At 38.2% G+C, this 26,917-nt stretch overlaps 3 protein-coding genes across 3 annotated transcripts; all 3 read right to left on the bottom strand.

Annotated features, from left to right (window-relative positions):
* Positions 1-16,093: 16,093 nt before the first annotated feature.
* On the bottom strand, positions 16,094-16,588 carry LOC138909572 (uncharacterized). Its single transcript, XM_070200778.1, has one exon. The coding sequence runs from the start codon at positions 16,586-16,588 to the stop codon at positions 16,094-16,096; it is 495 nt and encodes a 164-aa protein (XP_070056879.1).
* Positions 16,589-17,409: 821 nt separating this feature from the next.
* On the bottom strand, positions 17,410-21,404 carry LOC138909573 (uncharacterized). Its single transcript, XM_070200779.1, has 6 exons — positions 21,162-21,404; positions 20,616-21,035; positions 19,386-20,144; positions 19,148-19,232; positions 18,027-18,113; positions 17,410-17,555 (listed from the first exon to the last, which is right to left on the bottom strand). Exons 1-6 carry the CDS (start codon positions 21,402-21,404, stop codon positions 17,410-17,412), a joined length of 1,740 nt encoding a protein of 579 aa, XP_070056880.1.
* A 2,350-nt stretch (positions 21,405-23,754) lies between these two features.
* Positions 23,755-24,687, bottom strand: LOC138909574 (uncharacterized). The gene has a single exon (XM_070200781.1). It carries the CDS (start codon positions 24,685-24,687, stop codon positions 23,755-23,757), a length of 933 nt encoding a protein of 310 aa, XP_070056882.1.
* Between the last annotated feature and the right edge of the window lie 2,230 nt (positions 24,688-26,917).

A 26,917-nucleotide genomic window follows, 5' to 3' on the forward strand; every position in this document is an offset into this window, starting at 1 on the left:
ATGAAGATATAGAAGTTTCCTAACACCTTATATCCTCTCGAAGATAAGTACGGACGTCTCCGCGCCGATCCACAAGACTCTATTAGGCATGCTCATGACTTATGAGACTTATGTGAACCTAGTGCTCTGATACAAAGCTGTCACGGCCCAATTCTCACTAAAGGCCGTGATAGCATCCAATATCACTGTTAAGCAAGCCAACAATGATGTTTCCAATTAATTTCTCATTTTATTACTTTTGAAATCATTAATTACATTCAATAAAGAAACTAAGTATGAAAGCCATGGTGATGTAAAGCATAAATAAAACATATAAGTAAAATGTGGTAATAGTAGTCAAAAACCATAAGCATCTACTAGAACTTCCCAAAACCGGTGTCACAAGTGCACGAGAAATCAAGTAGAATTTACAAACCACTACAACTACGGCCTGAAATGAAATAGACAGAAATATAAAAGGCAAAAGGAAGGAGACTCCGGTTGCTGCAGATCGGAGCATACGGGAGTAGCTCAACACTAAGTCTCGTTATAATGTGGATGCGCACATGTACGGACATCAGAAGTACCTGCCTCAGTACCTACACAATTTGTACAAAAGCATAGCATAAGTACATAAATCAACGTGTACCCAGTAAGTATCTAGTCTAACCTCGAAGAAGTAGTGACGAGGATTTGACATCGACACTTACTAGTGGCCAATAAATAAAGTGCAAGAATTATAAATAGGCATGAAATACAAAAGTAACAATGGAATAAGAAGCAATAAGTAAGTGATTCTTTAACAAAATATCAATTGAAAATCTTCAAATACCACATGAAAATCTTCAAATACCACATGCCAACTTCAACAAATAAGAGCCTTCAAGTAATGGTCAATTTTCAAGTCATGAAGGAAATATCAAGTATAATCGAACTCCTAGCGATATTGCGCACGAGTTAAGTCGAGGTTGTACGGCCCGATCCATAAGAATCTTGTAGATACACTATCGAGGTCGCACGACCCAATCCATTGATGCATCTCATTATATATATATTGCCAAGGCATTCGGCCCGATCCACAGGAATGTGGAAACTCTTCGGACTACAGGACATACATTTACAACACCATGATAGGCACATAAAAGAGCACAATTTTCTATCAACAATTGAATATTCTGCCAAAACTCGCGTAACGAAGCTCGGTCTAACATAATTCCTTCAATTATACGTTCAAGTAATTAAACTAACAAGTTAGGTTCAAATAATACAAGTATTGCATGATAAAGTCCTAAGTCTACCCTGACGTAAACATAATTTTTAGCTATGTACGGACTCTCGTCACTTCGTACGTACGTAGCACCCACAATTATTAACAAATAATAATTTAAATACATACAGGATTAACTCGGCTCCTCAACCACACTAATTGCATCAAATCGATGCCGAGCAATCCAAAATATGCCAAAAGTCGTAAAAACTAATCAATAGTTGCTCAAGAGTTCATAATTTAACTATTATAGTAATTACCCAACCCAATTTGAAAAATTCCTAAAAGTCACCCCTAGCCCACGTGCCCGGATTTTGAAAATTTTCGTAGATAAATGTTACCCTTAACCTTCTGAACTCAAATATATAATTTATACCCAATTCTAACATCAATTTCGTGGTCAAATCACATTTGTACTAAAACCCTAGGTTTTTCTAACAAAGTCCCATAATTTCTACAATTTCTAGGTTAAAATCTACTCACAATCGATGTATTAAACTCATATTATGTAAAAATTATTTACCTCAAAATGGTAGGTGAAAATTCCTCTCCAAAAAGCTCCAAAATTGGCCAAACAAAGTGTAAGATTGGGAAAATGAACTTAATCCCGACATTTTAAAAGTTTCTCCCTAGTGACCCCTTCTTCGTGATCGCGAAAAGGCCCTCACGATCGCGAAGGCAATATTGCGAAGTCCTAGAAGAATGTTCTTCGCCAATGCGATAGTAGTGTCGGGAACGTGAAGGCTTGCCCAGCCAAAGCTTCGCGAACGTGGTCCTGCCTTCGCAAACGCGAAGGGCAATGACCAGCTGACCCCTCCCCCCAGGCCCAGTTCCTTTTATGCGAACGTGGGACTACCATCGCGAACGCGGAGGCCACTAGTCCCACGCTTTCGTAAACGCGATCCAATATTTGCAAACGCGAAGCACAAATGACCCAACCCCTAATCCTTCATCGCAAATGCGGGACAACTTCCTCGTTCGCGAAGAAGTAAACCAGAACTAGAAATTTTTGCATTTTTGTACTTAACTCTGGGTGGTCTGAAACATACCCAAGCCACCTGAGACTCCGTCCAAAATGCACCAAAAAGTTCAAAAACATGATACGGACATGCTCGAAGCCTCGAAACACTTAAAGAAACATAGAAACATGGAATCGCACCCTAAAATCAAATTAATCAACTTATGCACTTCAAACTTCTTCAACTAGCCTCGAACGCGACGAATCACACATAGACAACTCGGTATAATGCCAAATTTTACGCACAAGTCACAAATGATCATACGAACCTATTCCTAGGCTCGGAATCCCAAATGGACATCGATAACATGAAAGTCTACTTCAAACCAGATTTAAGAAACTCTAAAACTTTCAAGGTGCCAATCTTCAACATTAAATGCTAAAACACTCCCGGATCACCCGAAACTCGACCCGAGCACATGTCCAAGTCTAAAATCGTCATACGTACCTATTGTAACTATCAAATTCCGATTTTGTGGTCGTTTACTCAAAATATTGACTCAAGTCAAACTTGGGCACCTTAGGCCACTATAGAAAACTAAGTGTTATGAATTCAACCTTAACCCTTCCAAAACTAAACTAACCCTTCCCACAAGTCATAAAATAGTAAAATCACATACTGAAAGTCTTGTAACGACCGATCAGGTCGTTACAAGACAGTTGTATTTCATTTCAGACTATATTTGTAGCATTCTAGTTGCTCATGTACTTGTGACTTCAGAATTCTGGGATTAGTATAGAAAGCGTTACTTATTAACTTATTATATGAATTCAGAGTGTCTTTAATTCTTAATATCTTTCTTTTATATTGTAAAACGGGTTAATTCTTTAGCTAATGTTGTCTTGCCTAACAAGCGGATGTTAGGCGCCATCATGGCCCCACGGTTGAGATTACGCATCGTGACAACCTACTCATGAAATAAAAAAAAACTATAATAGAGATTAAGCTAATAAATACAATTAAAGACTAATAAAGTAAGAAAAATAAATACTATGATGAATATCCTCCAAATCTTTGCTAAACTAGGTTAAAAGTTGTTGTTACCTCAAGGAATAAATGATGACCTTAATAATGGTTAAGATTTTATTTATAGTGGTTAGAAAGTCTTGACAAAAATTCTTTTGTAGTGCTAAATCGTGGAGCCGAAAGTATTTTGTCTCGGCGTTTTTGCTTCTCTTCAGTTCAAATCTTTCTTTAGGCGATTTTCGTCGACCGAAATCATAGAGCCGAAAATATTTCCTGGACTTATGCAGATTCTAAGCTCTTTCAGGTATCTAAAATTGTGGAGCCGAAAGTATTTCGTGTCCACGATTTTCTTCTGTATTGTAGGCTTCAACACTTGACAAAAATTTTTGGGCCTCAGATATGGCTACATGATATAAAATCGTGGGCATGATTTCTCCTCTTTCTTAAGTTTTCAATTCTTCAATCTTTTGCTTTAGATTCCATTTCTTTTCATTTTTATCAAATACTTTATAATCAACTGTTTTCTTTTAGGCTCAAACACCTTAAACCAATCAAATTAAGTTAGTTTAGGCTATTAAATCATACTTAAAGATATGAAAGTTTGCCAACTTATTCGAAATCACCGATCATTGGTTAAGATCGTATAATTGAGATGTATTACATGTTAAAAGAAATTTTAGAATTCTGAAAAACTTATTAAGCACATTTGGTGATATTATCTAAGTGTGTAAGTACTTGTCTTTTAGTCTATCAAGATGGTCAAGTTCATTGCAAGTTTTTTAGTTATACTAGGTGAATGATCTTTATATTTATTAGGTGACAAAATCTTATCCAAATATGAATCTAAAATTATCCATGGGCACCTATATAAATAGCCCATTTGTAATGTTGTTTTGTAAGAGTGGAGTTTCAATATAGTGAGTTAAATGTCTATCTCTTTCTTCTCTCATCTTTGTGCCTTATGATATTATAAAGAATCCACTTTATATTCCAACAAGTGGTTATTGGTGCGAACCTAGAAAGTGTAAAAGGAAAATTTCTGTTAAAGGTATTTTTCCGGGTTCGAAGACCTATCGAGAGGCCGGCTATTTATAAAGAGAAGAGTGATCCTCCGCGTTTAAACAGAAGAGCGTAACCCGTCGAGAAGGTGTGAGTCTTGAAAGATTTCACAAGATAGGAAAAGAAGACGAGAGAAGTCTTCCAAAGGTTTTGTATTAGCAATAGCCAATATCAAAAGTATTGGAGAATGAGTTGTCAATTGTTGAAATTGCTTATTAGATATAAGATGTGCACAAAGAGTGATGTTATTATTTTCCTTCAAAGAGAAGGATGGAATAATTGATCACGTTATGACTGAAGGTGGTAATGAGAGTTGCATAATTTTTTATTCAAATGAAACGAGAGGAAGAATTCTACTTTAATTTGGTGAAAAAAGAACTTGAAAAAGAGAATAGATGATCATTGTTATAAGATCTCTCTAGGTTAAAGATTTTCGAGATTGAAGGCTGGATTAAGGATACGGAAATGAAAAGGAGAATTTTAAAATTAAGGTGGAGTACTGTTAAAAAATAATTTTTAAAATTTTTGAAAATAAATATTAAGCATATTTGGTACTATTATCTAAGTTTGTAAGCACTTGTCTTTTAGTCTATGAAGATGGTCAAGTTCATTGCTAGTCTTTTAATTATTCTAGGTGCATGATCTTTGTATTTTCTAGGTGATAAATCTTATCTAAATATGATTCTAGAATTATCCAAGGGCACTTATAAATAGCCTTTTTGTAATATTTTTTGTAAGAGCAGAGTTTTAATATAGTGAGTTAAAGTCTACTCCCTCTTCCATCCTCTTTGTGTATTATGATATGATGAAGTGCCAACCTTATATTCCAACATTGCATTCTTGGAGGAACTTTGAACTCCTAGACCTAAATCTGCTATTACTTGTTTCTAACAATGTTCTTTCTTCTCCGTCATTGTGAAAATACTTGTTAGTAGAACAACTGAGAGAGACATCTTTCCACAGTATTTTGATATCTTTTGCCGAATATATTTAAGTTATTTAGGAACATTAACTTTATTGAACACTCACTCTTTGATTTCATCAGACTTTCTTCATTATCAAACGAAAGAAGTAGATGAAAACCTAACATACTTGGCATAACTGGAAACTTCACGAGCAGGGTACACTACTAGAAATTTGGTCAAAACCGACTGATGTCGATCGGAAATTCACTACTAGAAATTCGGTAAAAACCGACCAACGTTGGTTGGTAATGGCAAAAAATCGACCAAAACGCGACCATTTACGTGTGGACGGTATTTTTGTGGTCGGAAAGGAATACCGACCAAAGTTGGTCGGAAATTACCGACCAAAGTTGGTCGGAAATTACCGACCAACTTTGGTCGGTCAATTAAATTCAAAAAAAAATATTGCAAAAAAAACCGACCAAAGTTGGTCGGTTTTTTCCGACCAAAGTTGGTCGGTATTTTAATTATGTAAAAAAAAAATTCACCATCCGGGAATCGAACCGGGGTCTGTACTGTGGCAGAATACTATTCTACCACTAGACCATGTGTACATTTTGTTTTAAGAATGTCTTTTATTTGATTTATACTCTTTAATCGTATTTTCGCATGAAAATAACCGACCAAAGTTGGTCGGTTTTATTAAAAAGTAAAATTACCGACCAAAGTTGGTCGGTTTTTTTTAAATGACTCGCCGAATTAACCGACCAATTTTGGTCGGTTTTTTTAATATTAATTTTTATTTATATTAATTGAAAAACCGACCAAAGTTGGTCGGTTTCTTGAAACATAAATTTCGCGGGACTCAAAAATAGTTTCCCGCATTTTTGCGCCAAAGAAAACCGATCAAAGTTGGTCGGTTTCGTAAAAATAAAAAAAAAAATTTGAAAAACCGACCAACTTTGGTCGGTTTTTTGGTCGGTTTTTTTACCGACCAAAGTTGGTCGGTGGACCTTGGTCGGTTTTTGCCGAATTTCTAGTAGTGATTGGCAAAGATCGACCGAAAAATAACTGATTGGTAGCGATCGGGAATTCTAGGTCAGTAGAGCCAACAGATTGACTTCGATCGATCACAACCGATCAATTTTGGTCGGTCAATTACATTTCACACTCGATCCAAAAGAAAAAGGATGACCTTTTTTAAATTATATTATTAAAAAATACATTAGTTGAAAATCGAGCTAGGCACTATAGGGAGGCAGAATATTATTTTACCACTAGCCATTGGTACTTTTTTTATTTAAGACTTTCTTTTAGTTTATTTATACTCTTTAATCGTATTTTTGCGCGAAAATAACCGATCGATTTCGGTCGTTTTTAAAAAAAGTAAAATTATGATTTTGTTAAAAAATAAAATTATCTATTGAAATTGGTCGGTTTATTAAAATGACCGACCGAAATATCCGATATGTTTTGGTCGGTATTTTTAAATATTAATTTTAATTTCTTTTAAATAAAACACCGGTTGAAATTAGTCGGTTTCTTGAACAATAAATTTTTTGAGAAACAAAAATAATTTCCTAGATTTTCGCGTCAAAAAAAAATGATCGAACTTGTCGATTTCATAAAAAAATTGAAAAAGAAAATATTTTTAAAAATCGACCGGCTTAAATCGACTTTTTCAGTCAGCTTTTGGACCAACTAAAGTTGGTCTGTCGGCTGCAGTCTGTCTTGATCCAATTTCTAATAGTGCATAGTAAAAATTATTCTGCTTCTAGCGTCATAATCGAGGAGCATAAATTTTAATCATCCTATGACTATTTGTCCAAATATCATCTGGAAGGATAAGGTATCGCTTGAAAAAGAAGTTTTCTCTGTCAAGCTACTAGTACAGGCAACTTTTACGAATAGTAGCCTCACGAAAGCATCACGTAGAATGGCTGGTTATGAGTCTTCACGCGTATATACTTGGACACAATTATATCTAAACTAGTGAATTTGTCTGCGTTACGCGAGGTCGTTAATAAAAATTAAAATATAATTAAATAATTTCACAATTTTATAACTAAAAAATTAGACGTTACTCTTCGAAGGTTTTATCTTCTTTCTATTCCCCAACTGCAATAATTATTGTATAATTTTATGTGCTTATTTAAGTTCTAAAACAAAGAAGATATGTGAAATAAAAAAATAAAAATAAAATACATTACAAATAAATTTGCACCTTTTTCATTCGGTGTTAACAATGACATATAAAAATTTATGGCATGTAGACTATTTATTTGAAACATTATAATTTAAAATCCGTAAATGCAGTAACACATTATTTGTACACATACAAATATATCCGTAGTCATTCTTTACATGAATGATATGGTAAACCTCTTCTATATAGTTGGGTTCTCCAATATACTTGCTAATTTTTCAAATACTCAATCCATATTTGTGAGGTTTTTGTATACGTCACTTCTCTGGAAATTTCATGTTGTTTAGTTGCATATAAGCTTTTTTAATTACTAACCACATAAAACACCTCAATTTAACAGGTGCCTTAGAGTTCCAGATTTGTTTCCATGTCCATGAGTAGGTAGTTAGCATCTCTAGGATATAGAGTAGTATCATCTTACTGTGTAGATGACATTTCCCTTCCTTTTCTATATCATTTAATATTCTCTGTTACTGTAACCTTGGAATGAGAGGATGATTTAAAATTCTAAAATTCTATACAATTCCCAGTCATTTAAATTCCTTTTGAATGTGATACTCCAAGAATTACCTTTCCTGTTGTATGCGACTGTGAGATAAATATCCTTTACAAGGTAATAAAGAGTACTGGAAAATTATTCCCTGAGAGGTGAATGCCCCAGCCAATTGTCCTACCAGCCAATGAGTTGAGAGAATATATGGCCATAAAGCTCTAATTTCTCAAAAATCATGGTAAAATGAGTATATCACAGTATCAATCTATGTACTAAACGTCAAACCAATAAAATTCATTTGTTGTTATCTCATAAGGGAAATTGTTTTCCTTATACTCAAATTAAATTTGGATGAATTAATAGCATCTAACATAGTTCAAGCTTGCAAATAACCCAGTATAGAGATTTACTTATAAAAAAAACTCATTAATCTCGGCACTAAATGTCAAATCTAGAAAATAAAGTTCCTTCTTTTTAATAAGTTACAAGAAAATCAGCAGCAAAATCCCAACCAACTTTACATGAGCGGTGACCCAACCCAAAAAGAGAAAAAGAGAAAAAGTACCTCGAGAGAGCCAGCCTTTCCGACATGAATGCGCTATATGAATCACCTTTTCCATTGCGTTGCTTTGCCTTCCTGTTGTAGTTCAGCAGAAAAAGACAACTTGGAGCCCGATGGAAAGAGTAGATCCACAAAAACTTCATATTGCAGATATCATTATGCATATTACATCAGGCAGAAAAAAAGTACAAACCAAATAATAGAACATAATTTTGATCTAAATAGAACATACAAGGGCAACACTACTGATGCTTACAACATAAGAAAATCATTAGAATTTTATCATATCATCAAACTGGATCAAAAGGAAGGGCAAGACGTATTCAATGTTTAACAGTGAAGTACCACATTATTGTCTTAAATTTGTACCCAAAATTAAATTTTAAAACAGTCCAACGACGATGTTGATGCCAATAATCAGTCCCTTTGATGCTCACTTCGGTGATCATCTTGGCCACCGGTGATCATCTTGGTCAGAAAGCGAGCCTTCGTTGGTACCTAATACAAACGGCAAACAATAGAAGCAAGGTTGGACTTCTTGTTTCAGATTGCAAATAGAGTATCAAAATTAAGACATAAAGCTCCATCCAAGTTTAACATACAAGATAATGACCAAATTCTTAAGAAAAATATGTGTGACATCTTTATTCTTCACGAATAAATCTAATTTAAAAGAAAAATAGCAAACAGACCCACAGTTTACGGGAAAAAGGCTAAATCACCCATTTTTGTTTAGCTAATACTTCCAGAAAGTTAAACGAAGCTTCCACATCACCGTCTCTTGGCCCTGCTTTATATTATTATATAGATTACACTGATCACAGCATAGATAACAAAGATTAAGGAAAGGAAAGTACAGGCCGGCTCTAAGGTTATCACAAGTAAGGCTTATGCCTTAGCGCCCAAATTTGGGAGGCCCCTAATAAATATAATAGGTTTATAGGTATTTAAAAAATTAATATTTTGTACTTTTAGTACAAAAATAGAGTTTTTCGATTATAGTTGCCTAAAAAAAAAAAAGTTTTTCAAAATTATAATTCATAAAATCTTACCTAACTTCAACAACGTCTTAATAAAGATTAAATATGTTGACTATACTATCAACTGAAACGGAATTATTAGAGAAAATAGATTATAAAAAAAATTATTAATAACTTTGCATCTCAAAATGCTAGAAAAATAGATTTCAAATAAAAATATGTATCATAACAGTAACGACCCAACCGATCGTTTTGAGTACTAGCTTTCTTTTTTGAGTATATGGTCCGTGTTGATTCAAAAAAATTAAATGTGAATTTTTAAAGAAATGTGATTTTTGACTTTAAAATTTAATAAAGTTGATCCTGGTCAACGTTCTCGGTAAATAATATCGGATCGGTATTTTGATAATTCCAGTAGGTTCGTATGATGATTTTAGATTTGTACGTATGCTTGGTTCGGATCCTGGATGACCCGAGACCATTTTGGCACATTATGCGAAAAGTTAAAAAAAATGAGTTTTAAACATGAAAATCTTGAGTTTTAATGATCGATTCTTGATATTTGATATTATTTTCATGATTTGAGCAAGCAAGCGAGTTTGTATGATGTTATTACACTTGTGTGAATGTTCAAATTGGAGCCCGAGGGGTTGAGGTGAGTTTCGAATAGGTTGCAAACTGATTTGGCATGACTGTTGGGTTGCTAGTGTTGTTGATCTGCGGATATCGCATTTCCAAGATTCTGATCGCAAATGCGAGCCTCACAGTTGCGAAATTATGCTCACATTTGCGATGATGGAGGGGTTGTGGAGCTTCTCATTTGCGAAGCTAGGTTCACTTTTGCGATGGAGGTGGATTTCGCAATCGCGATGGGCTGGTCGCATTTGCGACCCTCGTGAACTTGGGTCAACTTCACTTTTGCAAAGCCAATTCTGCATTTGTGATTCCCCTTATTCGCATTTGCAATTATAATGTTGCATTTGCAACAACAGAAGAGATGAGGCACTGATCGCATTTGCGATTAGTGGTCTGCATTTGCGGACGTTGCAATTGAAAACAAGGCTTCGCAATTGCAATACCTTTAGCTGGGAAAACAAGACACCATCAAGGCAATTTTTGAAGGCAATTCTTCCTAAATTCATTGGTAGGCGACAACTTGTTTTCAATCAGTTTCAATTATTTTTTCGTGAATTTTATCATCAAATCTTTGAATTTCAAAGTAATAATTAGGGATTTTGGGATGAATTTAGGAATTTGGTAAAATTGAGATTTAAACCTCGAATTAAGATCAGATTTCGAAACAAATTACATATCCGGACTCGGAGGTGAATGGGTAATCGAGATATGGTATTTCGACCACGGGGGCCCGAAATTGACTTTTTGCTAACTTTTTTAATTTAGTTAAAGATTGAACCTTTTTCATTGTGGGTATTTTCTAAAGCTTGTTTTGAATTGTTTGAACGATATTTGGCTAGATTCGATTGGTTTGGAGGCTTGTTCTAAAGGAAAAGCCGTGGTTGATTGTTGATTGTATTCGAGAATGAGATAAGTATCATGCCTAGCTTTATTGAGAAAATCTTTCCTACCAAATTACATTATTTGATACATGCGGGGGTGATGCATATACGAGGTGATAAGCATATATGCATGTGCCAGGGTTTCTGTGCTCTGGAGGGAAAACTATATGCTTCTTTGTGTCTTATTGAACTTGGTGATCCCTTATCTTATGCTTCATTTAATTCTATGACTAGAAAATTCAATTATGTGTGTTCGAAATCATATTAGAACATATGACATCTTGAAAGTATTTAATGTGCTATTTTTTTGAGACTTTTTACATACTTAATTAGATTGTAGCATCATGAATATTCATCTATACCTCTTATTGTCATGTTACTTCAGCGTTTATATTTGTAATAAGTGATGATGGTTAGACCTTAGGAATATATTTGGCACGATGGGTATTTCTGTACGGTTGATATGATGTTGGCGCGATGAGTACTATCATGTGGTGTGAAATAGGATTGGCCAATTGGTTGTTACCGTGTGATAAGAATGGGAGTAGAATTTTTGTTATGATTACTCCTTCGTTAAACACCTACATGCCCTCTACTTTGGTTTCTATTAATTGTTTCATTTTTATATGTTACTTTCACGTTTGTGTTCCTTTTATCGTTACTTTTCTATTTCATATTTGAGCCGATACTGTTATATCTATGTTTCTACCTTGTTTGTTAGTGTTACTCCTACACTTTTACTTGATTTACTTCTGCTGCATGTTCTCTTCGGATTCATGCCTTTACTTGTTATTAGCACATACATATTACATGCCTCTATTTGTTATGTGATTTACTTAGTAGATTTCTTGACCTGTTACATGCCTTCACTTACTATATACCTTCACTTACTAAATACCTTTACTTACTATATGCCTTACTTGCTATATGTCTCCGCTTGTTACAACATGATTTCACTTATTAAATGCTTCCATTTGATACTTGTATTTACTTGCCAAACATTTTTACTTGTTTCATGCCCTGCGCTTCTTTGCTTAGCCGGATTGGGTGACTTTTAGATTGGTTATGTGTTTATGCTTTGTGGAATCCTTGTGATTATATATGAGAGACTAGCTCTTGGATATCGGGCTGCCCATCATACTTTGGTTAAGTTTGTATTTCCTAGTTGGATACTGTGTGTTCGTATTCTGGTGTTATGTTGTGAACTTTCCCGTACTTGATTGTTGTTGTAGTTCCATATGATCTTATATATATATGTGGATCGGATTGCACACCATAACCGTGTTAATATTGATATATGGATCGTGTTGCACGCTACAACAATGTTTATATTGATATGGAATGGGTTGCACGCTGCAACAGAAAGGATGAATCATCGATATTTTTGGTTGTTATTTTTTTCCATTGTGTTGTGCTGTAAGACTGTGATTTGATGATATTCTGGGGCCCTCTGTTGTTTACTTTCTCGCTCTGTTTATTTTGTGGCCATTAGTTTTTTCTAACTCGTTATTGCTTCTCTTCTTATCATTTGTGCAGCTATATATAACAAGTGAGTATCATTAACTTAAAACCTCGTCACTACTTCACCGATGTTAGTCAAGATACTTACTGAGTACATGGGATCGGTGGTACTCATGCTACACTTCTGCACCTTGCGTGCAGATCTTAGAGTTGCGTAGCTATGGAAGACGATGCTTTACATTGAAGACGTACCCGCATTACAGATTCAAGCTACCACTTTTTCATGGTAGTTTAGGATTTCAATTCTGTTTATGTAAACTTCTTCATATCGGTTTTGTAAATCTAAATCATAGTGCTTCTTGACTTGTACTATCAGCCCTTAGGAAGTTGTATAGAATTCAGTTATTTTCATTCTTGTTGTTATTGATATTTCACTTGAGTTACCTTATTCTATGTTAGGCTTAGCTTACCTAGCATTGGGGTTAGGTGCCATCATAACTAGGTAGATTTTGGATCGTGACAAGTTGGTGTCAGAGCACTAGGTTCATAGGTTCTACGAGTCATGAGCAAATGCCTAGTGGAATCTTTGTGGATCGGAATGATGATATCCATACCTATCTTCGAGAGGTTACAGGGCATCTCGGGAACTTCCTATATTTCTTTCCTTATTGTGCAACTTTGCTTCAACTTGAAACTTATACATTCGACTTCCTTCCATTCACACATATGTGATATTGCACGCGCAATATCAGATGTGCACTGACAGCTTGTGATGCTACGGAGGGGATCCGAAGGGCTATGAATACTTTATCATTGTCTCGATGTGTGGTACGTGATATGCTCAAATTATACCTTAATAAATAGTGTATAGCGGTCGATGTCAAATATAATAACCCAACTAGGTTGGGGTCGAATCCCACAGGAAATAGGTGTGAAAAGGTTACTTGAGTAGTGTGAAACTTGACTTAATTTGTAATTCTATTCCTTTAGCTAAAAAGAATGTTGTAATTGAGTGAAATGAAGACAAGTATAATATTGTGAGGTTGTAATTAATTTGTTTAAGAAAATCAAGGTTGTGTCCCCATTGATGGAATGTAATGCTATCGGTGTTAATATGATATATTTCTAATGGAAGGTCCTTTGATATGCAAATGGTTTCTAAGTGACTACCCAATATTTCCCAATTGTTGGGTAATATCCACTCATTAAGAGTTTACCAAATGTAAAAGAGTTGCGATTGAAAATAACCAATTTATACCAAATAGAACCCACTTATTCCTAGGCGATTCCATTAAACAAGGGTTAAAGCCTTGAGATTTTGGTATTCAATTCTACCAAACCCTAGCCCACTTTTCCAAGTGAAGATAGAGTGAAATGGAATTAGTTAATGTTTGCAACCACTAACATCACATTAAGCATAAGAACTGAATAAATATCAACCAACCATTATATATATATTCAATGGTAAACACCCATTAACATTACATCAATCTAGGGTCCACAACCTTAGTAATTAAAACTAGCTACTCATACTGAAATCTAAGAACAAAGCGATAAATAGATTTATAAAGCTTACAAAGATACAAGATTCTTTCTTCAAAAGTCTCCAAAGCGATGTTGCATTCAATGCTCTAAAATTAGTCTCTTTTTCTGACTCCGCTGCCCCACAAAATTCCTAATAAATTTATTTATAGTGGGCTAAAAGTCGGAGCCAAAATTTGAGAAAAATAACCCTGCAGAGCATTTATGCGACCGCATACTGGTCGCAGATCACATATACGGTCCGCATATTATTCGAAATCATCGCATAATCTCATGTCTCCAAACCCAGTTCTTGACCGCATTTCAATTATGCGGTCCGCATATACATTATGCGACCGCATATTCCTCCGCATAAGTGCTTCTCAGCTTTCTTGATTTCAGTTATGTGATCACTATGCGGTTCGCATAATCGTTATGCGACCGCATAATGGGTCGCATTTTCTCCTCTTCAGTTAACCAAAAATCTGCTTCAGTTTGCGATGGTTATGTGGTCCGCATATGCTTTATGCGACCGCATACTTGCATCATTTCTGCCCTTTTGTGGCTTTTTGACTTCTTTTCTATGTTTTTGGGTCCTCAAGCCTCATGTACTTCAAAACACCAAAACTTCATAAGAATTAACTAAAACTACATTGAAAGATGAGCTAGAGTCTATATAATTGGTATCAAATGTGCCGAAATTCTACGGCACATCAACACCCCCAACTTAAACTCTTGCTTGTCCTCAAGCAACTAGAATAAAAATTATCCTATTCTAAACTCTTACCGACAATTCACGAATAGTAGTGACCGTAGATGGTATTGACTGTCAGTTAACAAGCATGTAACTTCATTTATTGACCTTTCATGGAAGACAAATATTGCTTAACAATGCGACCAATTAACTTGTAAACTTTGAGCCTCAACCAAACTGACAAAATGTTACTCATAGCTAAGTGCACTCGTATTCTACTTCAAGAACCTAACTTCTGTTAAATCTTGTAGTTCATGCGTGTTCATAACAAAGAAAATCCCCAACTCTCACATATTTACAGGGGATGCAATCAAACACTCTTTCACTCGGAACGAAAGCTACATGTTATAAGTATCAGTCCATATGCTAACCCTTATTTTAACTTGTTCCTATCTCAGGAATGATTGGCTGAAGATCACCTGGGACTTTTCACAGGTTGTAATGTAAGTTTCGGGACGGGTTGGATGAATATTTGGGAATGTAGTGGCTATACCCTCCTTGAACTCTACATATACTTTGCTTCTTTACTACATAGCATTGATCGACCTCGAGTTACCGACAACAAATCACCTCAAAGTGTTTATTCAATTTCTACAAGAGTCCACGTTTCTCTTTTCTTTTTTTATATAAAAGCATTTCTTTTTGGAGCTTGAGTTTCTTCGTATATATACAACTTTGAGGAACCATATTTGTTTCTTCTACATACAGTGTCAATCTTTCCAATCTCCACTTTGTACCGGCACCCCCAACTTAGGCTTTTAGCCTCATTCTTACTCGTTCAAGGAGTTTTAGGTTCAAAAGAAGGAATTATTTCACAATGGGGTAAAGGTTTGTAATGTGGTAGCCAAAGAAAAGGTTAAAGGCTCAACGGGGGTAACTAGGGTAATTTATGTACCGGGGAGGTCAATTTTTGGTCAAACTTAGCTAGCAGTCACAAAGATAGCCTATGATCATCTCAGCATCCAACCATTAGCCTGAGATTTGCACAAAGAAACCAACCGGGCAAGTTCTAGACATCACAAGTTAAGCATGCGCATTATTTACACAAATCCTCACTCACTCACGACGCATGAACTGTTCGATTCAACATAGTTTCAGCCCTCAAGTGAATGCAAGGCAACTCACAGCTTTTATCACATGATATGTAAGATTCTGAGTAAACATAAAGTCAAAGAGCGAGCCTCAAGTTCACTAGAATGACTAACCGTACAAAGTCAAAGAAGGAAGGGTACAATTTATTCACCAAAAATTTTCTTACATGCTTGAAACTAGAGGGATTTATGAAAAAGGGATTTCATACAAATATTTACACAAAATATCTACCCCACCCCCAACTGTAAGAGCATGCATTGTCCCCAATCCATAAAAATTGAAAAGCAAAGTTTAGGGGCTTCCTGGGGCGCACTAGGCACTCGGAGGGTCTGGAGCATGCTGGGCAACTGTGGGATCAACTCCAGACTCTGTAGCACTAGCAAGCAGAACCTCAGAATGTGTGGTAGTGGTCTCTGAGGCTGGAGCAGGAAGCTTCTGCTGTGTGGATGAAGCAGGAGTTTGGGAGCTACTGGACTCTCCCAGTGATGCCTGTGGGGTAGCTGGATGCGCCCTGGCGACCATGTCAGCAAGTGAATGTGCAATTGCTTTCTGCACGTCTGCTTCCTTTGCAACCTGAGCCTTTGTAGAAGCATCCTCTGTAGAAGAAGCCACTTGCTTACCCTTATAGTCCCGCTGACCCTCAGTTTCCTCTGCCAATGCTTCCTCATCAGTTTCCTCATCTTCAGTCGCTCCGTCATCAGATTCTCCTTCCGACTCTCCGGAATCCTCCTCTGAAGGAGTGTCAATGTGGACAATGGCAGTTGGAGTCTTTGAAGTCTCCGCACCTTGTGCCTCCGGGTCTGTCATGAGGTTGGAGAAGTCCAAATTTAGGCCCGAAATGGAGGTGCTTGTACCCTGCTCACCGCCCTCCGGAAGGAGAGAAGTCAAATCGAACTCTAAGTTCTGCAGCTTGTGAAGCTATGTTTTCAGCTTAGTAACATCTTTCCTAAGCTGTGGCATATCTCCAACCTTGCCTCGCTCGACCTTTTCAAGTCGCACTTCAAAGCGCGTAAGGCGATCTTCATATGATTTATGTTGTTGTTGAAGCGCACTCATTGATGCTTGGATGGGACCCAATGCTTGCTTGATGAGTTTTGGTAGTTTCTTTGTCAGCCGGTCTACCTTGGCGCTAGCATGCTGGGCTAGTAGACCCAGCTTTGCGATAGCTCACAAGGAAAAAGTTAGTTGTGCACTGCTTGGCTGAGGCTGAGGAGTGGCTGAGGAATCAGCGGGAGCAGCAGGTGTAACAGGAGTGTCAGGCATTGATGGGAGAGCAGGTGCAGGTGCTGGTGAGTCTGATGCATTAGGGAATGAAGTCTTGAGCTGGATGTTCGTCTCCTTGTCTACTGCATCACTTAGCCGAGTGATGTCAATGCACTGAAGAGCCTTCTCTATACGATCATGCTTAGGGATAGGTGGGACGCTTATAGCTTTGCAAAGAGTCGTGATCAAACATGGGAAAGAAAGAGAGGTTTGCTTTGGGTATGCCCTGATTCCCAGCTCCTTGAAGATAATGTGTCCCACATCAATCTTGATGTCCGACATGATGCATGCAATTTGAGGGCCTTTTCAATGTTGATGTCTGTCTCATTCCTAGTCGGCATCAGACGAGAGCAAACAAAGCTGAGCTAATATCGAGCCTCCTGGGTGAAATCCCGTTTGTAAATCTTGTGGCGCGGGTCAATCCAGGAAGGGGTTCCCTTTGCTATGATAGATGCTATCCAAGCACACTCGTTATCTTTGTTGGTTACTTTTGCATCATATTCAGCTAAGCCTGACAACCAGTCCTCAAAGAATAGATCATTGATTGTGCCTGCGTCACATAGAACCTGAACTTCTCGAACTAGAACGGAGTCCAAAAATATCCTATTCCGCTTTTGCTAAGCATTTCTTGAGGCAGCATAAGAAGCATAGAACTCCCTAACAAGTGTTTCATTGTAATCATCTAGCGCATCCATGAAGAATCCCCATTTCCTCTTCTGAATGTTTTCAATTATGTGAGGGTAGTTCTCTTTCAGACCATTCAGGCTTAACTTCTTCTCCTCGAGAATGTTTCTCTTTTTTATCCCCTCTTTGTATAGGTTCCATGAGCCTGGGACCCCAAACCTCGAATCTTCCCCGCTCTTCCGTCTTGCTTTAGCTTGTAGGTCAACTGATGGCAGGATGTCCGTCTATGCCCCCTCCTCTTTAGATTGGGAGGAGTGCTCAGAAGTATTGCGGGTGGTTTCCGGCCATTGACATTTACACTGTTGTGCTTGTTGGTTTGGAGCAGCTCTTTTCTTTCCACGAGCAGGTGGTAATCGCATTGCAATAGATTTCCTTGGTTCCATTCCTGCAATAAAACAGTGTGTGAGTGGTGGGCATAGCATAAAAAGTATGTGGAGGAAAAATAACATAGATAAACAATTTATGCGATGGGTTATGCAGTCGTATACCCACTATGCGGACCGCAAACTTATCGCAGAATTTCACACCCCAAACTTAAGGGAATATGCGATCGCAAAAACCACCGCAAAGGGATCGCAGAATTGCACACACAAAAGGCAGTTTAACTGATTGTATTTGCGGTAGCTATGCGGTCCGCAAAACACATTTGCGACCGCATAAGCGGTCGCATAAGTTCAATTCACTAGGCCTTCTAGGGTCTTGTTTGTGATGACTTTGCGGATCGCAACCCAATTATGCGGGCCGCAAAGATCATCTTCTTCGGCCAACAATGGTCAAGCCTCCCACCTACACAATTCCCTACACTCGCAGGCAAAAATTTAACCACCAATCTCCCACACAGGTACCCACCGCACATGTTTGAGAAAAAAACGAGATATGGAGTTCAAATGATGGAGATTATGCAATGAATCCACAAGAAAAAGAAGATAAAAAAAGTGAAAGAGTCACATACCAGATATCGGAGTAAGACAAATGTGAAATCTGAGTTATGAGCGAGGTAAATTCCTTAATTCCGATCCTTGATATGTGATCTGTGTGCGTGATTAAAATGTTTTTGTCTTTTCTTTCGTTTCTTTTTTTTTTGTGTTTTTGATTTTGTGAGAGTTGTTAAGTGTTTGTGTATGAGTGGGATTGACAGTATGCGAAGGGTTAAGGATTTATACCTGGACATTTTGCGATGGGCAAGTAGTCGCATAACACATTATGCGGTCGCATATGTGTTATGCGATGATTTTAGAGCTGAGTTATTTTAGCTCCATTTTGCGATGCATTCTGCGGTCGTATAACTGCTATGCGAACCGCAGAACTTGAACTCTTACTGCAATTTTCAGACCCAAATTCCCCAAATTCTCTGATCATGTCTGCGACCACTATGCGGTTCGCAAAGTCATTATGCGACCGCATAGTTGTCGAAAACACCTGATCCACCATTTGTTTTTTCTTTAGTCCTTGCACTCTGTTTCATGGTAAATTGGGCTACCTGCACTCTAATACACACGTCAACCTGTTCAATCACTGACAACTAAAAAAAAAAATTACCAGACATGGGTTGCCTCCCAAGAAGCACTTGATTTAATGTCGCGGCACGACGATGTTGGTCCCTTTTGGGCTACTCAGTGGTGGGGGTTGGACTATCCTTGAGAGCAATTTGCTCTACCAAGTGCTTGTCTCCTGTTGTGCCCAGGTAATGCTTAACCCGTTGGCCATTTACTTTGAAAGTTAGAAGTCCGTCCTCCGACTCTAATTCAATAGCACTGTAAGGGGACACATTCACAATTTTGAATGGGCTAGACCATTTGGATCTGAGTTTGCCCGGAAATAACTTGAGTCTCGAGTTGAAGAGCAAGACCAAGTCACCAGATTTGAATTCCCGCTTCAAGATCTTCTTGTCATGAACAAACATCATTCGTTCCTTATACATGGCTGCACTCTCATAGGCATGGAGACGGAATTCTTCCATTTCGTTGACTTGTGTCATTCTTAGATTGGCAGCTTCAGCCCAGCCAAGATTCAACCTTTTCAGAGCCCACATGGCTTTGTGTTCAAGCTCCACGGGCAAATGACACGCCTTACCAAAGACTAACCGGTACGGTGAGGTGCCAATGAAAGTCTTAAATGCGGGGCGATATGCCCATAACGCATCATCTAGCTTCCTTGACCAGTTGGTCCTGTTTGCGTTGACAGTTTTTTCTAGGATGTTTTTAATCTCCCTGTTGGAAACTTCAACTTGACCACTCGACTGAAGATGATAAAGTGTGGCCACCTTGTACTTTACGCCATACTTTTCGAGCAGCCTGGTGAAAGCCTTGTTGCAGAAATGAGAACCACCATCACTAAGGATGGCATGGAGAATACCAAACCGCGTGAAAATGTTCTTCCTTAAGAATGCGGTCACACTCCTTGCCTCATTGTTGGGCTAGGAGATTGCCTCAACCCACTTAAAGACATATTCCACTCCCACCAAGATATATTTCATGCCATAAGAACTCACAAAGGGACCCATGAAATCAATCCCCCACACATCAAAGATCTCGACCTCCATTACAAAATTCATAGGCATCTCATGTCTTTTAGAGATTGATCCTTTCCTTTGACATTGCTCACAAGCCTTGACTATTTGATTCGCGTCATGGTAGATAGATGGCCAATAATAGCCACATTCAAGCACTTTCGCGGTCATCCGATTTCCTTCATGATGACCCCCAACCGGGGAGTCATGGCATGCTTTGAGAATTGGAATTACTTCATCTTCCGGAACACATCGCCAAATGATGTTGTCGGCACAAATACGAAACAAGAAGGTATCCTCCCAATAGTATTGCCTACACTCCAGCAAGAACTTTTTCTTTTGATATGTTTCTAATCCATCGGGGACAAGGTCGCTAACCATATAGTTAGCAATATCGGCATACCAAGGAGATAATGTGTCAGACAATGACAATATGTGCTCATCTGGAAAAGCATCATTGATGTCAAAGTTCTCTTTTGGCCTCCTTGCTTGTTCAAGCCTAGATAAGTGATCCGCAAATTGGTTTTCTGTCCCTTTTCGATCCTTGACTTCAAAGTCAAACTCTTGCAACAAAAGGACCCATCGAATCAATCTTGGCTTGGCATCCTTCTTCGCCATAAGATAGCGAAGAGCTACATGATTAGTGTAGACTATCACCTTGGATCCTAACAAATAGGCCCGAAATTTTTCAAAAGCATAGACAATGGCAAGAAATTCTTGCTCGATCACAATATAATTCATTTGAGCACCATTGAGAGTCTTGCTTGCATAGTAGACAGGATGAAGGATTTTGTTATGCTGTTAACCAAGCACCGCCCCAATGGCTACACCACTGGCATCACACATGAGTTCAAATGGAAGAGACCAATCTGGTGTGACAATAATATGTGCCGTGGTGAGCTTTTCTTCCAATTACTCAAATACTTTGAGACACTTTTCATCAAATACGAACGTAGCATCTTTTTCAAGGAGCTTGCACATGGGGTTTTCAATTTTTGAGAAGTCCTTGATAAAACGCCTATAGAAGCCGGCGTATCCCAAAAGAATTCGGACACCCTTTACTGAAATGGGTGGAGAAAGCTTAGAAATTATTTCAATCTTTGCTCGGTCAACCTCTATGCCTTGTTTGGAAATTTTGTGGCACAAAACAATGCCCTCATCCACCATGAAGTGGCACTTTTCCCAATTTAGTACAAGGTTTGTTTCTTCATATCTTTTGAGCACTTATGTAAGGTTGTCAAGACAATTCTCAAAGGAATCACCCACTACAGAGAAGTCATCCATAAACACTTCTAGGAAATCTTCCACCATGTCCGAGAAAATTGACATCATGCACCGTTGGAAGGTAGCCGAAGCGTTGCATAGCCCAAATGGCATCCGGCTAAAAGCAAAAGTCCCATATGGGCATGTGAATGTTGTCTTATCCTGATCTTCCAATGCAATGTTGATTTGGTTATATCCGGAGTATCCAACCAAAAAGCAATAAAATAACCTTCCCGCTAGCCGATAAAGCATTTGATCAATAAAAGGCATAGGGAAATGGTCTTTGCAAATGGCACTGTTGAGCTTCCGATAGTCCATGCAAACTCTCCATCCAGTCACAGTCCTTGTTGGGATGAGCTCATTTTTCTCATTTTGGATAACGGTCATGCCTCTTTTATTTGGCACACATTGCACCGGGCTCACCCAAGAACTATCGGCAATGGGGTAGACTACCCCGGCGTCTAACTGCTTGATGATTTCCTTCTTCACCACCTCCTGCATGGACGGGTTTAATCTTCTTTGGTGCTCCACACTAGGTTTTCTTCCTTGCTCCAATTGTATTTTGTGCTCACAGATTCCGACGAGAATCCCTCGGATGTCCGCTATTGTCCATCCAATGGCTTGTTGATGTTCCCTTAGGACATTCAATAAATGATCTACCTGCACATCATTCAACAAGGAAGAAACGATTACCGGTAAAGTATCATTAGAGCCAAGAAATTTATACCTTAAGTGTGGTGGAAGTGGCTTGAGTTCAAGTTGTAGCGGCTCAATAATTGAAGGGTTTGCTGGGGGAGTGGCTCTATTCTCTAAGTCAAGAGAAAGCTTCTTTGGTGCGTTAGTGTAAGACCCACGTCCTTCTAATGCATTCATCGATTCCATGTACCCCTCCATGTTTTCACCATCAAAATTTACCAATATTGCCGCCAAAGCCTCACCTAGGCATTCTTCTTCCATCTTCATTTCACTTGCGTCCTCTACCTCATCAACAACATAAATGACTGAGATGCCTTCATATGCATATGGCAACTTTATACTCTTACTTGCTTGGAAGGTGACCTCTTCATCATTAACTCAGAACTTGATTTCATTTCATTGTGAATCCATAAGTGCTCTTCCGGTAGCAAGGAATGGCCTCCCCAAGATGATAGGGATTTCTTTGTCAACGGCACAGTCAAGGATCACTAAATCGGTAGGAAGGAGGAACTTTCCCACTTTCACTAGGACATCATCAATAATTCCCACTGGTCTTTTGATTGAACGATCGGCCATTTGCAACCTCATGCTTGCAGGTCTCGGCATGCTTAACCCCGCTTGCTTGTAAATGGCAAGAGGCATCAAGTTAATGGTAGCCCCATTGTCACAAAGAGCCCTTGCAAAATCTCGCAAGCCAATAGTGCATGGAATGGTGAATGCTCCCGGGTCTTCTTTCTTTTCAACGGTGGTTGTTGCAATAATGGAGCTAACCCGGTGAGTCACATTCACCACTTCATTCTTGGTGGTTCTTTTCTTGGTTATCAAGTCCTTTAAGTATTTAGCAAACCCGGCATCTCTTGAACACAAATGGTATGTTCACCGACTATTGCTTGAGAATGTCATAAAATTTCTCGAATTTGCTATCATCTACCCTCCTAGCAAGTCTTTGAGGGAACGGAGGGGAAGGTCTAGGAATTTGTGCTAGAGCTTTTGGTGCCTCTTTCACATTTTACTTAACCTTTTCATGATTTTCTTCTTGGACTTTTACTCCTTTTGGGAGCTTTTCAACTTCAATAACAATCGCCACTTCAACTTGTGCTTCAGCCTCTTGCTCAAGATCATCTACTCCAACAATTTGTTCATTTTCTCCTTGAAGTACCTTCCCGCTTCGTGTGGTGATTGCCATGCAATGAGAAGTTGGACCACTCACATTACCTTTAGGGTTTTCAATTGTGTCACTTGGGAGTGTGCCCTTCGGCTTTGGATTATGCTCTCGTGACAAGTCTCTCATTTGCATTTCTAGATTTTGTATGGATGCGGTGTGTGACCCCACAAGTTCGGCCATGTTTTTCATTGTAGTGTCACCTCTTTATTGATTTTGCAATATTCTTTCAAGCATGCTCTCCAACTTGGACTCACTTGAAGAACCTTCCTTATAATGCGAGGAGGTAGAGTATTTCCCCTTTTGTGGAACATAGGGGTTTGAACTATGGTTTGCATAGTTGTTGTTGTTGTTGCTCCAATTACCTTGACTTGATCCACTTTGATCATTGCACCATTATTGATGGCCTTGCCCTTGCGGGTTAGGCCTCCATTGATTTTGTTGGCGATAACCACCTTGAGAATTATGGACATAGTTTGCCTCCTCGCAATCTTCGTTTGACAAGGGTTGCACATCTTCCACAACATTGACCTTTTTAGTTTGGTTTTCAGTGAACATCTTTGTTAACACATTCATGTTTGTGGCAAGACCGACAATTACTTGATCTCTCTCTTGGTTATCCTTAATCATGTTGGTCAAAGAGGGAGTACCGTATGCAATTCCACCAGTGGTATCTTCCGAGTGCCAAGCTTGATTGTGTTCTGCCATCTTGTTGAGAATTTGTGTGATCCTTGTGAATGTTTTGTCCATAAATGATCCATCCGTCACATTCATTGCTATGGATTGGTTCAACGGATCCAAACCCATGTAAAACTTTTCTAACAAGATTTTGTCCGGAAAACCATGATTAGGCGACCTCACTAGGTATAGCTTGAACCGATCCCATGCCTTATGTAGGTGTTCTCCCGGTAGTTGCTTGAAGAAGAAATTTTTATCCCTGAGTTCGGATTTCTTTCTTTGTGGGAACCATTTGGCTAGGAAAGCACGAACTAGTTCAGGCCGAGAGTGAATGGAGTGAGGTGGTAGATTTTGGATCCATTTCCTTGCCTCTCCATCTAGTGAGTACTTGAATACCCTCAATCTTAGGGCATCATCTGACACGTTGTTCTGTTTGTGCATCGCACACACACCCAAGAAGTTTCTAAGATGTTGTGTTGGATCATCATCGGTAGAATTCCTAAAATACCCCTCTGCTTTAAGCATTAGGATCAAACCATGTTCCACCTTGAAGGTAGCGGCCTCAACTCGCGGAGGGACAATGGCATTTGTGTCCTCGATGTACTCATCTATATCCGCAAAAGGATTATCTTCTTTATCATACTCTGCCATGTTTATCTAGCACACCAAGCAAAGCAAGCAAAGTGTGATGGAATAAAAACGTGAAGTAAAGCACACACCAAATAGTAATTTCAAAACCGTATTCCCCAGCAACGGCACCAAAATTTGATACGCTCAAATTACACCTTAATAAATAGTGTAAAGCGATCGATGTCAGATATAATAACCCAACTAGGTTGGGGTCGAATCCCACAGGGAATAGGTGTGAAAAGGTTACTTGAGTAGTGTGAAACTTGACTTAATTTGTAATTCTATTCCGTTAGCTAAAAAGAATGTTGTAATTGAGTGAAATGAAGACAAGTATAATATTGTGAGGTTGTAATTAATTTGTTTAAGAAAATCAAGGTTGTGTCCCCATTGATGGAATGTAATGCTATCGGTGTTAATATGATATATTTCTAATGGAAGGTCCTTTGATATGCAAATGGTTTCTAAGTGACTACCCAATATTTCCCAATAGTTGGGTAATATCCACTCATTAAGATTTTACCAAATGTAAAAGAGTTGCGATTGAAAATAACCAATTTATACCAAATAGAACCCACTTATTCCTAGGCGATTCCATTAAACAAGGGTTAAAGCCTTGAGATTTTGGTATTCAATTCTACCAAACCCTAGCCCACTTTTCCAAGTGAAGATATAGTGAAATGGAATTAGTTAATGTTTGCAACCACTAACATCACATGAAGCATAAGAACTGAATAAATATCAACCAACCATTATATATATATTCAATGGTAAACACCCATTAATATTACATCAATCTAGGGTCCACAACCTTAATAATTAAAACTAGTTACTCATACTGAAATCTAAGAACATAGCGATAAATAGAGTTATAAAGCTTACAAATATACAAGATTCTTTCTTCAAAAGTCTCCAAAGCAATGGTGCATTCAATGCTCTAACATTAGTCTCTTTTTCAGACTCCACTGCCCCACAAAAACCCTAATAAATCTATTTATAGTGGGCTAAAAGTCGGAGACAAAATTGGACAAAAATAACCCTGCAGAGCATTTATGCGACCGCATACTGGTCGCAAATCACGTATGCGGTCCGCATATTATTCGAAATCATCGCATAATCTCATGTCTCCAAACCCATTTCTTGACCGCATTTCAATTATGTGGTCCACATATACATTATGTGACCACATATTCCTCTGTATAAGTGCTTCTCAGCTTTCTTGATTTCAGTTATGCGATCACTATGCGGTCCGCATAATCGTTATGCGACCGCATAATGGATCGCATTTTCTCCTCTTCAGTAAACCAAAAATTTGCTTCAGTCTGCAATGGTTATGCGGTCCGCATAGGCTTTATACGACCGCATACTTGCATCATTTCTGCTCTTTTATGGCTTTTTGACTTCTTTTTCATATTTTTGGGTCCGCAAGCCTCATGCACTGCAAAACACCAAAACTTCATAAGAATTAACTAAAAATGCATTGAAAGATGATCTAAAGTCTATGTAATTGCTATCAAATGTGCCGAAATTCTACGGTACATCTGTACGATTTGAGATATGTATGTGTTAGTGGATCTTTCAATTGTTCATTTGAGTAATGAAGTTGATTCATATATCTTGTTGCCGAGTGTAGACTCGGAAGGACTAATTGGTTGCCTACCTATTGTGACCATGGTAGAGTCATGGGAAGACTTCGATTTGAGGTTAACGTGTGGGTTATCTCATGTGAAAAGATTTGACGTTATGTGACCGTATGAGGCTTCTATTCAGCGGAATGCATATACTACCATTTTGGAGGGCTTGAGAAAGTTTGCACGATTGTCACAAGGATGAGTATGCACTTGGAAGAGCCTTTGGGGTATTTTATAACTGGTGTTATATGAGTTTTGTGAAGTATTTAGTTGATTAGCAGTGCGGGATCGAGGTAGTTATAAAGGAAGGGTACTATGGGTAACAAATGAAGTGTTCTACGGCTTCGAGCTAAGTGGGGAGTCTGCTATTGATAATTCGATCGCATGGCCATGTGTTATATTAGTTTCAGGACTAAGGGGCATTTGTAGATTAGTTATGACTTTGAAAGGATGACTTCGAGCAAAGGATTTGTTGGATGTATGATGTACTATACTATATGGGTATATAGAGGTCTTGGGATAATTCAGGTTTGATGTTCATTATGGATGTAGTGTGCAAGGAAAGGGTTCTTTTGGATATTCATTTGCTGGTGAAGCACATGTTTTTCAGTGCATATTGGTTG

The sequence above is a fragment of the Nicotiana tomentosiformis genome, chromosome 4 (assembly GCF_000390325.3).
Source record: "Nicotiana tomentosiformis chromosome 4, ASM39032v3, whole genome shotgun sequence".
Classification (NCBI taxonomy): domain Eukaryota; kingdom Viridiplantae; phylum Streptophyta; class Magnoliopsida; order Solanales; family Solanaceae; genus Nicotiana; species Nicotiana tomentosiformis.

Bases quoted from the DNA above. Each gene is read 5' to 3' on its own strand.
- LOC138909572 (XM_070200778.1), bottom strand. From the start codon at position 16,588: ATGACAGACCCGGAGGCACAAGGTGCGGAGACTTCAAAGACTCCAACT.
- LOC138909574 (XM_070200781.1), bottom strand. From the start codon at position 24,687: ATGGCAGAGTATGATAAAGAAGATAATCCTTTTGCGGATATAGATGAG.
- LOC138909573 (XM_070200779.1), bottom strand. From the start codon at position 21,404: ATGGTGGATGAGGGCATTGTTTTGTGCCACAAAATTTCCAAACAAGGC. The intron at 20,145-20,615 runs GTTAGCGACCTT...GCAATCTCCTAG, and splicing joins CCGATATTGCTAACTATATG to CCCAACAATGAGGCAAGGAG. The intron at 18,114-19,147 runs GTGTTTTCGACA...GTTTTATTGCAG, and splicing joins AAAAACAAATGGTGGATCAG to GAATGGAACCAAGGAAATCT.